Here is a 17,888-nt window from a genome sequence, read left to right on the forward strand (position 1 = left end):
ATTAATTATCGCTGTGTTGCATTTTCTGTGATGTGCTTGTTTGGGTAATATGACTGTTTTTATTGTCTGTAGGTGATGATTTTAATAATTTACATTTTATCATTGGCCGGGGACTACAGACGAAAATGAACTATTTTGAGATTCTCTGGCTCATCTACAGTAACTTGATTAAAACGTACAGTGCTTTATTATTTATATCACATGTCCACAAACATGATGACAGCTCTTCTGCATAGTTTTAGCTTTGTAGTTACTCAGAGAGCAACTCGGTTCACAGTGTAGTATCCGATGTCATCAGCGAGCTCAAAGGCATCTGAACATTTATAAATGAGTTTTAAATCAGTCGGCTGCTGCGCCTGGAATCCCACCTGTCTCCAACAGAACTCTGTGGCCAGCGGGAGCTCAAAGCTGATGAAAAGTGAAGACGGGGAATTTCAGTATTGTTTACCTGCTCTAGTCATCTGGCCTTGAAAACATGACTTATGCTATACACATGTCTAAGAGCTAAGATAGATTTTAGTCTACTGTGGCAAGCATGGCTTAACAAATAAACAAATCCAAATATACTGATTGAGATATGGAAGTTAGACATATTGAAATCTACAAGTGGGGGACACCTGTGTTCCAGATGTTTGGTGTAAAATAGTAATTCTCTGCCAAACTTGCCATACTTAATCCTGCTAGTCTTCTATTTACAGAATAGTACCGGAATAGGAATATTCGGTTTTTGCCACTGACCAATCCTCAATGTGCATTTCTTCATGACTGAATTCCGTTGTAACATTGCAATGCTTCATTACACAAGAAAAAAATAAAACTGGACATGCTGGGTTTGATGGATGTAATGAAAGGACTGACAGTGTTGAGTTTAATTTTTTTACACAATTTACCATTACAATGATTTATTTATGTAGTCTTATTACCTACTTAACCTAAAAGCCAAGGCATCATTATATGTAAATGTGGGAGTAGAAATCCCAAAAAGAGAACTTAGGTGAAATGTTCCAGATGTTTGGTGTAAAATAGTAATTCTCTGCCAAACTTGCCATAGTTAATCCTGCTAGTCTTCTATTTACAGAATAGTAGCGGAAAAAGATTTGCCACTGACAAAATCTTAAATGTTCATTTATCCAAATTAACTAATTTCCATCATAACATTGCAATGCTTTACTACACATAAAAAAAAGAACTGAACATGGAGGAGAAACCTAAGAAGAGAACCTGAAATTGGAAATCAGAGGCTTCCAATTTTTTAGTTTAAAGGAGTAGATGGGGTATTGGTGGGTTATGAAAATGTATTCACATGAATGGTAAAAATAGAATTTATAGGATGTTAGATTGGTAAGAAGAGGGGCTTCAAGCATGTTTCTACTCTCAAATTGCGTAATTTATTAATAAAAAACTGGCAAAAAACAGTCCAAGTAATTTATCTCACTTAGCTGTACTGCTGACCTAGTCCACACCACAGTGCATGTATTGATCTGCCATTTTCCCAGAGCTGCTGTAAAATTTCTAATTCCTGATGAGAGATTTGTTTCATCCCTTGACTTCAACTTTACTGCTCAGTCCTGACCAGGAAGGTTTAATTAAGTTTTAAAAAGTTTGGTCATATTTTATAATCTGACACAACACCAATTCAGGAGCCTGTTATGCAACAGTGTACTTAACTGCATGTGAGCAGCCTCCACAGCATGTTTATTAAATAAAAAATAATTTTCCAAATTTCCCACAGATTTTGGAGAGATTCCCACAGTGGCAGCACAAGACCTGAGTAACATTCTAAAGCAAGGATACCTGGAGAAGAAAAGACGTGGTGAGGATTTAGGAAAATCAATTGCTCTAAAAACTTGCTTTATTGTGCAGAGGTTTATTATTATTTTCTATCAGTTTATTTATTATTGCATTATTTTGTTATGTGTTTTTCCTCTGTTCTTTCTTTTTGCAAAGATCACAGTTTCTTCAGCATGGAGTGGCAGAAAAGGTGGTGTGTCCTGAACAACACCATATTCTATTACTTTGGGAGTGAGAAAGGTTTGTTCTGTAAACGTGAGATAATAAGAAATGATTTAGAGGTTAGATCTCTCAAGTATTTTAACAGAAGCCTTTGTTTAATTTACTGTTTACAATTTGAAATGTGGGAAAGCCACAGTCAGCATAGACTTTATGTGTGTAAGCTGGGGTTTCTGTGTGTTATGTGCTGTGTGATAAATGTCTTAGGTTGAAAAACTATTTTAAAATATATTTATACACAGTTTAAATCTGTTGTTGCATAAAATTCACTGATAGAGATAATCCTTTTGCTGTTCATCACTGTGACTCTTATCATTGTAATTCCAGACAAACAGCAGAAAGGCTCCTTTTTCATTAATGGCTACAGTGCTGAGCTGGTATCTAACTTGCGAAAAGACTCCAGGAAAAGCTGCTGCTTTGAGATGAGTGCTCCGGGAAGACGGTCTTACCAGGTTCAGTGAACACACACACACACACACACACAGTGATGGTCTTTGAATCATTGCTGTGGTTGCTCAGAGTCGTGTTTGTGTTGTTACAATGAAAAATGCTTGTTTTTACTGATCATAGCACCCAGTTCACAGATGATGGCTTTTCCCCACAGTTCACAGCCAGCAGTAATCGTGAGGCCAGAGAATGGGTGGATCAGATCAATTTTGTCCTAAAAGGTAGGTTAATTATGGTGCTTATATATGAATGTACAGAGAATTAAGATTAATTGGGACAATTTTTTCTTGCCATTAATGGAACAAAATAGCTAAACAAATGATCCATTTCTGTAATATTGAAAACAGCAAAAATGTTTGTGTTTCACTTTGCACCGTATTATTTGACACTAATAATGTTTAATATAATATACATTTTGCAAGCTATACTATATATATAATTTAAAATAATATACATCATATCCATATATAGCATAGCTTTAAACTCTAAAACAGTGTTCAGAATAATTCTACTTATGACCTCAGTGACAGCTTTCCACCTTGGCATCTACGCATTCATACCAAGTCAGTTATGTCAAAACAGCAAAAGAGGACATGCCTTAGATTTCCAACAGATTCTTATAAATGCCTTTTTTTGGCCTCAGCCAATCAGACAGTGTGTAGACCTCCTCATGCAGCACGTCACACGACTCCAGAGTCCCACGCGTCTCGCTATACCTCCTCTTCCGCGTAGGGCAGTGCTCTTTACGGGAAATTGATTGGGAGGCACTCTGGTCATTCTTCAGGGGCATTGATCTGGCTCTGCTTGGCATCCAGGCAGTGAGGATGCGATAGCCTGTGTTACTGAGCTCAGTCACCTGCAATCAGGCCCGAGCTCCATCTGAGACAGATCTGGAGCGTGCCCGCTGCTCTAAAATGGGCTCACTGTGAGCCTCCGATTTGCGGGAAGTAATGAACACTCCTGAGATTGTTTACACTCTTCCCATGCCGCCTTACCATGACCATATAAAACCATAATTTATAGCATTTACAGAATTCATCATTTCTATTTGTGCCTTATGCTTCTTACTGTGCTAAATTGTTACAATAGATTTACATAACAGTTTTATATTTGCACCAGTCATGACAGATTAGTTTTTAACATATAAAATTGTTATCATAATTGTTAAAACACGGATATATACACCATCAGTCAAAATTTTAATATAGTTAAAGAAACTGTATTGTATGTAATATCTTATGTTTCTCTGTCCAAATCAAGTATTTAATGGATTTTTTAATAAAATTGTAAAATTGTAAAGTAAACACAGCCTCTGCAGAACATGCTGTTTAACTGGTAAAGCACAGTTTTTGTACATTCAATTACCTTAAAAATAGAAATATTGTGGCGTGTGCAGAAGTTTAACCACCAAAAGAAACGCCCTGCTTGGCTGATATTACAGATGAAAAATGTTTTTTTTGTTGTTATAGCCAGCCAATGCTCTTTCTATTCCTATGATATTTGTGCTGAACAGAATGTTTTGGTCTACCCCAAAATTTTTCCACAGAGTGAAGGTCATTTTAAAAGCACAAACTTGCATTTCTTGAAATAGTTCATGGTGAAAACTGAAGCCCATTTTGGATTATTGTCAGTGCCAGTCATAGTTTTACCAGTACAACTTAAGAGGGTGTGCCCTTTTCATCTAACCTGCATCTAAATTTTCTACCTTTTTTTTACCCATATAATCCTTTTAAGTATATATTTTTCTGTTACTAAAAAAAATATATATTAGCTCTGTATTGTCCAAAAGTGGTGCAGTCACAGGAGAGGGAACAAATAAGCAATATAATGCTTGTATGTGTGTGGGTGTGTGGGGGGCTGGGGTGACCATATAATATGACGGGTTACTGACCATTAGGGCAACATTGTTTTTTTATTTTTTATTGAGTCAGATAATCATTTTATTAGTGGAAGCCACTAGCGTTTTTTTCAGTGGGTAATGCTAATGCCATTTTTACACTTCTAGTTAATGAGGATAGTCTATAGATTTATGTATAAACAGATTTCCCTTTGACATATTCGTTATTTTTCATATTGGTTGCTGATATAACAAAATAATGTTACATTGTCTCACATGCTGTTTATAAGAGCTTTAAACCGTCTGTTCTATGTTCTTACAAAACCTATGTTCTTACAAAAATGTCACAATAAGAAAACACATGTTCCTTTATAATTGAAACCCTGTGATGAAGGCAGAGGCCTGGTCAGATCATCAATACTTCTGGGGTATTAAGAGACACTTAAAGTGTATAAATATACGTAAGGGTGCTTACCTGGTTATTTTCTCCTGGGGAACCTGGGGGACTCCTGGGAAAATGGTGGCCAGTTTAGCTCCAGTTCTTGGAGCTCTGGATGTGCTACAAGGGAAGGGGGGGGGGGGGCTCCTTACTGGAACACCTGTGGGAAAGAAAACAGTTAAGTTAAATAAAAAAAATATGTATTAATTCATACCATCTACAGACATGCCTGAAAATCTGTACTTTTGTAAATAATGCTGACATTAATGTGTATATATATATGTATATATGTGTGTATATACCTTTACATTACCCCTACCTGTAGCAATGGTACAGTCCCATTAGAGAAGGGGCGGGGCTATGGGTTTAAAAGGGCAGGTAGCAGCAGCTACAAAAGAAAGCCATTTAGAGCCAGACATGCTGCTGGGGCTTCAACAATCTTCCTGTACTGCCAACAGTCTGGATCAATGTTGTGCAGGGAACTGATATTTAAAGGGCTAGTGTGTAGTAATGTCCTACTAAGTCCTGTGTTAGTAGTTAGATTTGACTTGTTTTATTTATTTTATTTTTTTTCTATTTTTGTCATATATGGTTGTTTAATAAATCACTTTAGTGTTGAAATTTCTAACTTTGTCAACCAATCAAATTGTTTGTTTTTGAGTTTGTTTTGTTAGTTAAGTTTTAAGGGCGGCAACCTAGACCTAAACTTAAACCCTAGACTAGGGAAAATTCCACAATTCCACTATTTTTAAATATAAAGTAGATATGAATTTGTTTAAAATAGTTTGTAGCACAGGTTGTTTTTATTTTTTTAAATCAATCAACAAAGGATATAATTTGACCTAAGTTGCCCAAGAGAACTGTATGTAACATTTTCTACTGTAAAGAAAAAAAACATCCTGAAATAAGGCATCTTTAAATTAATAAGACTTTTAATAAGATTTTTTTTTATGTTTTAACATGAGTTTGGCCATAGCACAACTCATATGTGTTATTTTATGGCTTTAAAACCTTGACTGTATAATAAGGAAAAATTATTCTTTAAGTAGGTAGATTTGAATGTTAGAAAATGTAAATTGTACAACAGGTTAAATCTCTAGGTACACGCATGGATACTGTATTTGCATCAGATACAGCAGCACTGATGTCCAACATAGTATAAAACATAGAGTTTCTTACAATTTATACGCTTTTATACAATTTTTTTATACACAATTTATACGCTATTTAGGTTCTTACAATTGATACGCTATTTTAGTCAATATACTATCTGTTATCTTAGTGTTACACTATAGTGCAATACTTGCATTTCAATCCTTTTCTCATACGCAGACTTGAGCTCCAGCTTCATCCCCTTTGATGATGATGAAGAAGAGGAAGAAGAGGAGGAAGAGGAGACATATGATGACATTGAGAGAGCGGAGACTCCAACACTGCGTTCCGGCCCAGTCTCTGCAGCCCAGCCTGCAACACCATCAGCCAGTGCGCCTGAAGATAGGAGGGACAGGACAGTGGCAGCTGCAGAAGAAGATGAAGAAGAGGAAGAGGATATATATGAAGTACTGCCAGGTACAGAAAACACACACACACATACACACACTCTACATGTATGTGTTAACCCCCAACATCCTAACTTTAAATAAGAATTGGTAATGTGGTGTTTGCATTAGAAAATATTACACCTTTAATAATTTAATGATAATAAAATTAGACTCCACAAAACTCTCACTGTTCCAGATTTAAATTCCTCCCTTCTGTAAGTCAGCAGATTTGCTTTTATCAATGTAAGCACAAAACAATATTCCACTCAGAGTATAATAACTGTAAAATAAAAAAAATGAAATGTACAGTAACATTGAAGATGCTGTAGCAAATTTTACAGTATGCATTTGCAATCACAGTATTATTAGAATACCGTACTTTTATTACTGTCCTGTAATTATTAGCAACGTAATAGCTGAAGTAATAGTTTCACAGTAATGAAACTGATTACTTTAATATAGTAACATAATGTAGGCTAGGTTAATTAATAATTATAAAATGATATTATTTAACACTGCAAAATAATTCTAGCTAAACTGTAAAATAAAGATACTAGTTTGGTCACAAATGCAATTCACTGTATAATTTTTAAACATTTTTGAAGTAGGCACTAAATTAATGTAGTGGTTTATTTTGTAAACCTTCATAAAAAGAAACATTTTAGTATTAAAAAAAACTGTCAAAAAAGAGTGATGAACTTAATTAAGCTAAATTAAGTGCACTGCACCAACCCATGTAGCTAGCTAGTTAGCTAGTGATAAACCCAGGCACACAAACCACTAATGTAACTTCTACACTAAACTGACATTGTGGGAATTAAATTTTTCCCAGATAACAAAACCTGATAAAAATGTCATGTACAAATTTGTTAATTTAGGTAAATATATACTTACTAGCTAAAAAAGTAATCCCTCTCCAAAGTTTAACTGTGTTCAAACGTGTAGCAAACGTTAGCTTAGCTAAGTGATTAGCCTTATTTAGAATCAATAATAAAGCCAATGAAGGCCATATTAAAGTTCATTAATATACTCTTCTGAAAAAAAGAAGAAAATAAAGTTTTAGCATTTATATCTTCACAGAATCAGACTGACTATTTACCACTTGTAAGATATAAGCTAAAAAAGGTTCCCATGCTGAGGTATTAATCAACCACTAGCATACTTCTGTTAAAAAACTGAATGAATTTCTCTGTACATTTCAGCTACATGTGAGATTTCAGCATCTATGTAATTACAGTTATAGAGGACATTTGCATATTAATAAAAATTGTATCTGAGTTGGACAAAACTTCTAAAAAAGATGTCCCACTCAAAATGTATAATAATTATGTACTGTAAAATGAAGACATTAGTTTTGTCACAAATGTTTTTAACTGTATAATTTTCTACATTTTGACTACAACATTTATTAAGTAGGTACTAAATAAATTGAATTCAGTGGTTTTGTAAACCTTTCATTTACAAATGAGTGATTAACTAAATTAAGCTATCTTCTAGTGCAGTGCACCAACCCGTGTAGCTAGCTAGCGATATACCCGTGAACACACACACCAAACATTTCTCCAGTAATTTTACTCCTACACCAAACCGACAATGTTGGCAATTAAATTTAGCCAGATATATTTCTCAATGTATATGAAAACAATATGAATAATTTACAGTATTTTATATTGTATTTTATTGACTGTACTGTACCTTCATTTATACCTGACTGTATTTGTTAATGATCGTTTAAAGTCTGATAACTCTAAACAACCTCTATACAGATGTTCGCCCAGCATCTTTCCCCCAGTCTTAACGCCTAATTTAATTAGATTTTGTCTTCAGTATATAAATATATTTGTGGTTGTGATGTCACAACCATTAAAAGATTACAAAAGGGCTATTTATACAAGGTAGTGGACCTAAATGTAAATTCATTTTTAAGGAACATTGTTTACTCAGTCAACCAAACTTATTTATTTTTAAAGAAAATATATGTTATTTTTGGAAAGGGCCCTTTACACATTTATCTTATTACATCTTTACCCCCTGATTCAACTCAGCTAATTTCCAAAGCCCTAATGAGTTGAATTCAGATAATTAATTAAAGGAAATCACTAATCTCTTCAGTCTGACATCCCTGATCTAGTGGGAACACTGACCACTTGTCAGTACCACTTGCCAAGTAGTTTTAGTGTAAAAGTCAAAACTGATTGGGTGGACCTTAAATTTAGTCCGGCTAACCAGGTGAACTGCTGATGGGGTAACTCCCAGTATCACAGCCGGTGTCACGCGATCAAGCGGAACAGATACATCAAGATCCGGTGCCCCAAAAATGAGCGGAGCGGCCTGAGAGCACTTAACGAGAGCAGAAACACATCAGTCCTGAGCGCTGTCATTTTCACCTTTCTCCGCCATGTGTGTGAGGCAGCTGAGCCGGCCACAGATGGTGGATCAGATGACCATCTCTCTCCCTGTCCCACCCTCAATCCATCTCTCTTTCTTCCTCCTCCTGCTCCTCTCTGACTTTTAGTTGGAAAGTGCTGAGTATGTTTTGCTGTAATAATATATCCTTTATAAGGACAAATGTGCTGAAGTGTGGTAAGGCATTAATTGATCCAAAACAAGTGATTTGTTTTGTAAAATCTACGCTGTTAATGTGTCACCACTTCATTATGTGAAAATGTCCCATTTTATACATTGATATTTTTGAAGGATGACTGTCAAATGGTGCATAAAAAGCATAAAAGAACTGTAACATAAGTAAAACTAATTGTACATGATTTATTAAGTTTTATTAGATGCTGAAAAGTTTTAGTTCCTTACTTTGCAGATCTTTTTCTTTTTCTGGGGTGTCAGTGGGAACTAAAACTTTTAGCAGAAATCTGCTAGAATATGCTTAGAAACTTTTTGCAGATATACTGTATTTTATTGTACAATACAATATTTAAACTAAATAAGTAATGTTATAATACATAAATGCAACATTTCCCATATATATACAATGATCTGGTCAGATTGTACAGTGAAATTGTCCTTGTTAAATGCAAACTCTTCATACATCATGAGTAGGCATTAATTTAAAGCATGTACAGTAGTGTTTTTTTTTTTTTTTTTTGCCTTTTTCCACGGTTCCTGGAAGCAGAGGGCCGGCCCGTGCCGTGGGAAGTATAAGGTTGCTGTGTGGTGGTTTTATCGGCAAGCTGACAGGGTGAGGATGGATGTGGGAGACAGAGAGCAAGGCTATCACTGTCACTTCACAGACCCTGAGGTGCCACACCCCGAATCAATGCCTCGTCTACTCTGACACACTAACGACCAAATCCAGAATGGCACCTCTTCTATACATCTCCTGTACATCAAAAACTTTAGCTTTTCTGCTAATGCCACCCCTGTTATATAATACCCATTTTACAGGCGGCAGAGTGGCCTCTGGCAGTTGGTGCAAGTGCACTCACTGTGCCGTTAAAAACTTTACCATTAATTGGCTTCTTAATAGACTGAAAACAAGAAAGAACTTAAGTCTTACAGTTAAGGGGTGCCAAGTGGCCGTTTACTCTTTAAGTGCAATACTGGTCCACTTTTTCTTACTTGTTTTCCCATAATCTTTTGAATTTCAGAGGATGACCTCTCAGACCACTCTGAGGAGGGCTGTGACAGGAGCCAAAAAACAGGTGAGAAAACAGTTTTTCTCAACTTGCTGTCTCTGTGTGAGTGTATGAACTCCTAATTGAGCTGTACTTATCTAGGGTGGTACTATACAATACTGTAAACAGGGCAATATTTAATATTTATTTTTACAGTAAAGACAATTTATAATATTTATGTGGATCTATAAAAAATAGATTGAGCTCAGTGAATTCCCCAGGATGCCATAGTTGCAACAAATTAGTAGATGACATTTCTTTTCTCCTAGACACCTTTAATGATCAGCTGTGAGTCTTACTGAAAAGTTTAAGGAACCACAGAAACTCAGTTACAAAATGTTAGACCATGTAAAGTTACAGACCAGGGTCACTAAGTCTGGGTTTAGTGATTATCAGGAGAACCAGCTGTAAAGTTTGGTGGAGGAGGGATAATGCTATGGGACATTTTATGGGTTAGTCTAGGCCCCTTAGTTCCAGTGAATGGAATTCTTAATGGTCCATAAAGTCCATAAAGGCAAGCTTGGGGAGTTTGGTGGGGCAGACCTTGACTGGCCAGCACAGATCCCTGACCTCAACCTTATCAAATACCTTAGGAATACTACAACCATAACTACTAACATAACAGACATTGTGAGCCAACATCGGTGTATGATCTCCCAAATGCTGTTCTGGATAAATAGGCAAAACATTTCACAGACACAGAAAATCTTGTAGAAAGCCTTCCCAGAACAGTTGAAGCAGTTATATAGCTGCAGTGGGGGGAGGGAGGAGGTGCAACTCCATTATAATGTTTATGGATGTAGAATGGGCTGTCATAAAGTTCCTGTAGCTGTACAGTGTAGGTGTAACAGATGTGGATAATCCAGGTCCAGAAAGTAAAAAGCCATCCCAAGATTTTGTTTCTGGTGCGGTCTGCTGCAGCTCAGCAACACACAGCTATATTTACGTTTTGGACCTGGATTAACCCACCTCCCAGTGAAGGCAACCCAATATTTTTGTCCATATAGTGTATGCAAATGTACTGTATTTTGTGACACCACAACACAACTCATTAAAACAAGCCATCTTCGCAACAAGTAATGTAATGTGCAATGTATGAACTGGATTTTTTATTTTAAACTTTGAATAGATTTTTACATAGTGTATCAAGCTCTCATTAAATAAAAGCCAAGACAATTAATTTTCCTTTAAATCCTTACCCCCCCACCATACTGCCTACAGGCCTGGCCTTAACATTCTCTTCTCTGCCACAAAAAAAAAACACTTATTGAGTATATTATGTTCTTTGATGTATGAATATTAAGTATGCCATTTTGGTTGGGGCAAAACATGCTCATGTCATTTAGCAAGCTTGTTTACAACCCTCTTATTTTCCCTCAGACTGCAATACGCTGATTTTTCTTTTATGAAATGTGGGAAAAAAACAATAAGCTTTGCTTTTATTACTTGGTTCATGGCATGTGCAAAGCTTTTAGCCTTGCCCCCCACTCTCAAATCTTATCTGTATAAAAATAAGCCTGATGATTTAGTCCGTTTTTCTGTTGAGGGGAAAAGATGAGGAACAGAAAAGATGGTAATATGCTAGTGTAATAGGTAATAGGCTAATTCACAAAGAAACCATCACATTTTATCATTTTGCCAGCTTTTACAATAGTTTTTGCTTGTAGGATTGGTTTATGGACTTTTTTGGGTGCAAGACAAGAGTCAAGCATTACAGATACCCATAGTGCTCTGATACTAATATAATATCAAATCCTGCTAACAGACACATATACACATCTTGTTATTGGTCAAGGTCTGAGGCCTTAATATAACAATGATAGAAACATCTGTTTTTTTCCATTTAAGAGTATATACAGCATAAATATATTGGGGGAATTCTGCTTTTTTACCCTTCTTTTAAATAGAATAATTGAAACTCCCTTGGCAAAACTAATCAAACTCAAACAGTCCTTCAATATCTTTAGTTCAATAATAATCTGTCCATGTCTTTTTATCAAAAGAGCATATGTGTGTGTGTGTTTCCTTTTTAGACCCCTCATCAGATTATGCCAATTATTATCAAGGCCTGTGGGACTGTGAAGCAGAAGGGCCTGATGAGTTGGCGTTTCACAGAGGAGATGTCATTTACATTCTTAGCAAGGTCAGTGAACGCCTGCATACAAACATGTACGCCAAGCATGCTCGCTCTCTCTGTCTATATCTCTCTTGCTTTCATTCTGTGACACCAAAAACAAAAAACGAAACATTGTGATATGAATTGAATCTTAAAATGTATACTTGTATATCTTTTTTTTCTAAATATTTCTTTAAATTATAGGGGCTTGTACCAAGCTTGCACTAATCACAACCCGAACTGCAAAAAAAATATTTATGTAGCTAGAGAGATAAGACAAAACCTGAAATACTGTACTGAAAATCACTGCACAGGCTTTGGAGCACACAAATGCCAGTAAAAGCTGTAACATCTCTGGGCAAAAGCTAATTTATAATGGAAAACGTCTTTGCTCAGATAAATCACATAAAAAAATAAAACAAGCTTTGGCGCAAGAATCTTAATAATTTTACATCGAGGTATAGTTTTCTAAAAATGTTCCACAATTTGTTTAGACAATTTTTTGAAGATGAATTTGCAGATTTGCAGACCCAGAATATTAAACAGGAATATCTCTAGAATCTAAAATAAAACCTCACACTTTTGCCACAAAAAAAGCATTAACTGAGAATATTTTGTTAGTTTCAAATTGTTCCAATTGCAGCTGCTTTTATTTGTACTATTTTTACTTTTTTGGCCTTTTTTGATTTATTGCTGCCAATAAGTTCTAAATTTCTCACTTTTAACATCTGATATGTTTTATTGTTAATAGAAAAAAAAATCCATAGGATTTGCAAATCATTCCAATTTGTTTTAATTTATTTACATTTTTACAGTGCCACAATTTTTTTGGAATTGGGGTTGTATGACATTATGCAAACAATACTGATTATCTATGTGCTTTAAATTATTTACTCAGTATTCAGTTAAGTGGCAAACATTTCCCCCAATTCCAAAAAACAAATATGTAGATTAAGACATTTGATCTAACCTTAATGTTTTTTTTTCAGCTTAAATGTAAAACTACATTTACTGGCAAAACAGTGTGTAGTCCATATCAGTGACGTGGAATTATTGTTCAGACTGCACATTCAGCCTGCTTTATATCTTGTCTTTTGAACATGTGTGTGTGTGCGCGTGCGTGTGTGTGCACGTTTGTTGTCACTGGAGAACACTACTCAATGGCCAGATTCTCAGTAATGGGCTGTTAATTCATTACAGGGTTGTATCACAGAGAATCGAGTGTTCAGCCATGCTCAACAGCTTATTTAGTGCCTCTTTCAGCCACGGCATTCACCAGCTTGTCCTCTTCTTTTAATCTATACATCACATGTCCTACAAGCAGAGACCCTCAACAGCATACACACAAGCTAGATGTATTTTATAGATACCCAACTGGAAATCAATGTGATTTAATTTTGCCTTTGACTTCCAACTATGTCAGTGTAATCGTCAACAACACAGTACATGCATGTACAGCGAGAAACTGACTGACTTTAACACGTCACATTAAAAAATAAGTGAATAGACTAAATTTAATGGAAATATCACAGTACAACTAAACATGAAAAATCTAATTTTAAATACACTGCGTTAAAAAACAGCAATAACTCTTTCAATGCATTTAAAGAGGTATCTAATCTAATTTAGAATAGTTGGTAAAAACCTTCTTCTCACTAAAGTTTTTTTAAAGATAATTTGTATTATTTATTTTGTAATATATGCTGTCCTTGTACCTGTTTCAGTTTGTAGTGAAGTGCCTGCAGTGCTTACGGTTGTACATACGTTTTTATTTATACTGATTTATTACTTATTATCTTTAATTCCACTTCCTCCTCCATAATTAAAATAATTATTTTACTGAAGATCTAAATGACTGCAATATTATTGTGATTACAAAGCCATTTCTCCACGGTGTGAACACTTGCTCCTCTGGATCATTTTAGACAATATAGGGCTGGCGCTTTTGTTTTACGGGTGCTTCCCTGGACCATCGACCCTGCCGAATGAAATATGAGCCACTGGTTAGAACTCAAGCCTACCTCTAACAGTCTTCCTCATAAAGCAGTGGTCATAAAATAAGAGCGCATAAATTTTGCCGGCCAGAGGCTTGGAGGGGAGGCCGGGTGTATTTGTGTCAACACTGAGCATAATTACAAGGTGATAAAGATGTGTAAAGTGCTAAATCAATGGTGCTAACCAACAGGTTTTTTTAAAGCTGCTCTTTGATGGAATGCTGAAAAGTAGCAAATCAAAGAGGCAGACAGGACTGTCACAGCAATGGAGTCCGCCGGCCTGTAGCTAAGCAGAGCATGCAGATTATATACCGGTTTCTCAGCAGCTATTATTGATCCGTCACATACAGTAAAATACATAGACTGCACGTGTACCTACAGTACATACCCTTATAGCATCATTAATTTAACCCCAATCTAGGCCACATTTGGCATTTACTAGTGACTTACATACCACATGGGCCAAATACAATTCTGCGGGCTAAAGTCTGAATCTCCTTTGGTTAACATCAGCTTAATAAAAAAATCTCAGCATATACATTTACCACATCAATAAATATGAATATTATAATATTTTGATAATATTACATTCACTGTGCAGTATTGGTGATTTTGTTACACCTTCAAACTTAAAGTTTCAAAGTTGTTTCAGTTCTAACAACTAAATCTAGTTTAAAACTCTAAGCAACCACATCTGACCCACTTCTGGGGTACAATTTTAAGTAGTTTGTAGGCAATGAAAAATGTCCATATCTGGCCAGGTTCAGGCCATATTAATGTTTCTATCAGGGTATAGAGTGTGTGTTTTCAGTCCCTGAGATCAGATTAACTATTTTAATGTAAAATTTCTAATATTCTACAATTACGTATAAAAGTCATGAATTTTTAGCATATACAGTGTTCATATCAGTCTACAAGTGAATATTTAAACCTGGCAAATTTACTTTTTAACTGCTTTTTATTTATGTAACAGGACACAAAAATAAAACTGAAGAATTTGGCATTTACAATTGTAAGATTTTTGTACAAATCAACCATCAGAATAATAATAAAAAAATAAGCATAGCATGATGGTTGGTGCCAGACTGAGAATACACAACAAATCCAACTTTGAGGCAGTTAGGCTGAAACAACAGAAGGCAATGTCAGGATTTCCTACTTTCAGCCCAGAACAGAAAACTTAAGACTGCAATGGGCACAGCCTCACCAAAACTAGACAGTTGAAAGCTTGGTTAATAAATTCAAATTTCTTATTAGAAGTACAGATAATGGGGGCAGACTTTGTTAGCTTTGTGCTGTAAAACATGAAAAAAATGTTATACTTAAATTTGTTTCTTGTATTTATTAATTTATAACTTATATTTGTTAGTTCATAAAATATAAAGGTGTGTAATATTAATTTATTAGTCTACAGTAAAGCTCCACTGTATATTTCTGCATGTTTATCTGTGCGCATGTGATGCAAGGGTGTGTTTATTTAGAAGTGGGACAGTTAGCATCCATTAGTTCTTCTCTTCTACTCTCTTTCTCCCTCCCTCCCTATCTCTATGTGTTTGTGGGACACATGGTGATACCAAGACTTTGCGTAAGTGTAGGTTTCTATCTCAGCACTGTGGTGCTGTAAAGAATATGAGCGGTGTGAGGCGGCGGGGGGTAAAATAAATAAAGCTGGCAGGCCTGCTCACTCATCTGCAACCCAGCTTCATTTTCAATCTTGCACTGATTAATTCAGAGGAGTTAATTTTGCGCAGCCTCCGCTCTCTGCTCTGGAGCGAGAGCCCCCTGAGCTCCCTGCTCTGTGGCGCTGCACTCCAACATGAAATAGTGGATAATACCAACATCCATCTGGCAGCGTTACACAGCCTCCTCAATCCTCAGTGCAGGGGAGCCGCTGATGGCAGCAGAGCAGGATGTTTGGGGCTGTTTTTCTCCCCACACTAATCACATCACGCTCGCTTTTGTAATCCACACATGCTCTTTTTATTTGTCCTAGTGTGGTTGGAGGTGATTATGAAACCTAATGGTTGTTTGATTCACTGATTAAAAAGAAGAAAAAAATATTTTACTGGTTGTATCTTATCCGCATCGCTAGATTTCTTTATGATTTGGTCTTAGTGGGAGTATCAATATCAACATTTTTAGACAAAATATATGTAATGAGCAGCTTCACAATGAAAGGTGCGATAAATGATTCTTTGGAACAATGCCACTAGAGAAATAGGCCTGGGTAATATAGTTAACACATTATCACAATATTATATCATATTTTTAATGCGTTCATGATACATGATATTTATCTCGATACACAGGACCATGGTGGTGAAAATGCATCACTAGCGACAGATTCTTAAAAACTACAATTTAAACACTGTTCTTTAATGAGTACAGTGATTTAAAATGACATACTTTGTAATAAAATTTGCATTTTGGTCAGTGTTCTTTAAGCACTGACGATGCCCTTGAAATGCTACTATTATATGCATATGGTAATGAGATAATTTTTAATCATTGTACGATACAATATTGTAATGAATTTCACACCAATAGAAGAAACAATTATTTGGCCCCAGAGAAGGTCCATTTTCACAAATCGCCTGCAGGTGCAAAGCTCAATTTTAAGCTTTTAAAGTATTTACACAACACACAGAACCTTCACAGAACCTAAAATGCAACACATAGTGTAAAGGTTCTGTACCATTCTAAACAAGAATTTCCCCCCGGGGATCAATAAAGTATCTATCTATCTATCTATCTATCTATCTATCTATCTATCTATCTATCTATCTATTTTCTAGAACTGTACAGCCAAGCTCGAAGCCATTCAAAACTTTATATTTAAGAGAGCGCTAAAATAAAGGAGTTCATGGCGATGTTCAAAAGAGGGTCCAGGTTTTAGTTACAGAGAACGGTAGGGCCCCCCAGACACTGCCTTTTAGCCATGTTCTTTCTTCAACCGTCCAATGCTCCTGCATTCCTGGATGCTAATTTATGTCCCTGAATTCAAAGTACATGACTCTCGAGGTCAGACTCAACACATGCCTGAATTCCCATTGGAATTCCTGTAAAAAAAAAAAGAAAAAGAAAATCCAGTGAGATTTATGGCTCTGAAGACATGGGCCAAACTTTTCTGGGATCCTTTTAACATGCAGGCCCACTAACAGCACTCTCTTTCAGTCGCCCACAGCCTTTTGGAGCATGCGCTGCTGCACCCTCAGTCGTAAAAGTGGGCTGGACACTGGTCTAGACCCAAGCCAAACCCATTTAAGCGGCTGCCCACAACGAGCCAACTTGGTTGGCAAGAGTGTGGACACTAGTGACACCTTCTGGCTGACCACTGCAGGGTTTTTTCCCCCTATTTTTTAAGACACTCATGGGATCAATATATTCCAGTGTTTAAAATAAATAGCCACTGATTTGTGATGAAAAAAAGGAAACAGTTTTGTGAATTTATTTTAACTTGAAATTTGTAGCCTGTGATATTTGGTGAAGAGGACGAACAAATCACAGCAAATCAAAGAGCTTTTTATGGCTGCTTAACGTGCAAAGCATACCAGTTGACAGATTGCACACTTAAGATGCCGAAAGAGGATCTTTGGAGTAGTGCCATAGGAGAACCATTTTTGAATCTCCATAGAAAGCTTTAAAATCATGGTTTTATAAATGTCTGGTGTGAGAGAGGTAACATGACATAACATAACATTAAAGAGCCCTCTTACAATATAAGGAGTTTTTAGTACCATATATCTAATGTCATATCTGTTTTTTGAGATCCTCAATTTTTAGGCTTGTGAGTTTTACTATACAGGTTTATTTATAGATATGGGCAACATATATGTCTGGTATATTATTTTGTGAGTGGTCAGTTCTCATCGAAA

At 35.9% G+C, this 17,888-nt stretch overlaps 1 protein-coding gene across 1 annotated transcript in view; it reads left to right on the forward strand.

The window, feature by feature from the left end:
- The window catches only part of skap1 (src kinase associated phosphoprotein 1), a 48,153-nt gene that overhangs the window by 22,195 nt on the left and 8,070 nt on the right, over positions 1–17,888 (forward strand). Inside the window, exons 5-11 of the mRNA XM_007259127.4 lie at positions 1,733–1,813; positions 1,948–2,031; positions 2,338–2,462; positions 2,615–2,678; positions 6,066–6,302; positions 9,877–9,930; positions 11,937–12,046. Of these exons, the coding sequence (XP_007259189.2) occupies positions 1,733–1,813; positions 1,948–2,031; positions 2,338–2,462; positions 2,615–2,678; positions 6,066–6,302; positions 9,877–9,930; positions 11,937–12,046 (755 nt within the window). The remainder of the gene's footprint in view (positions 1–1,732; positions 1,814–1,947; positions 2,032–2,337; positions 2,463–2,614; positions 2,679–6,065; positions 6,303–9,876; positions 9,931–11,936; positions 12,047–17,888) is intronic.

The sequence above is a fragment of the Astyanax mexicanus genome, chromosome 15 (assembly GCF_023375975.1).
Source record: "Astyanax mexicanus isolate ESR-SI-001 chromosome 15, AstMex3_surface, whole genome shotgun sequence".
NCBI classification, from domain to species: domain Eukaryota; kingdom Metazoa; phylum Chordata; class Actinopteri; order Characiformes; family Acestrorhamphidae; genus Astyanax; species Astyanax mexicanus.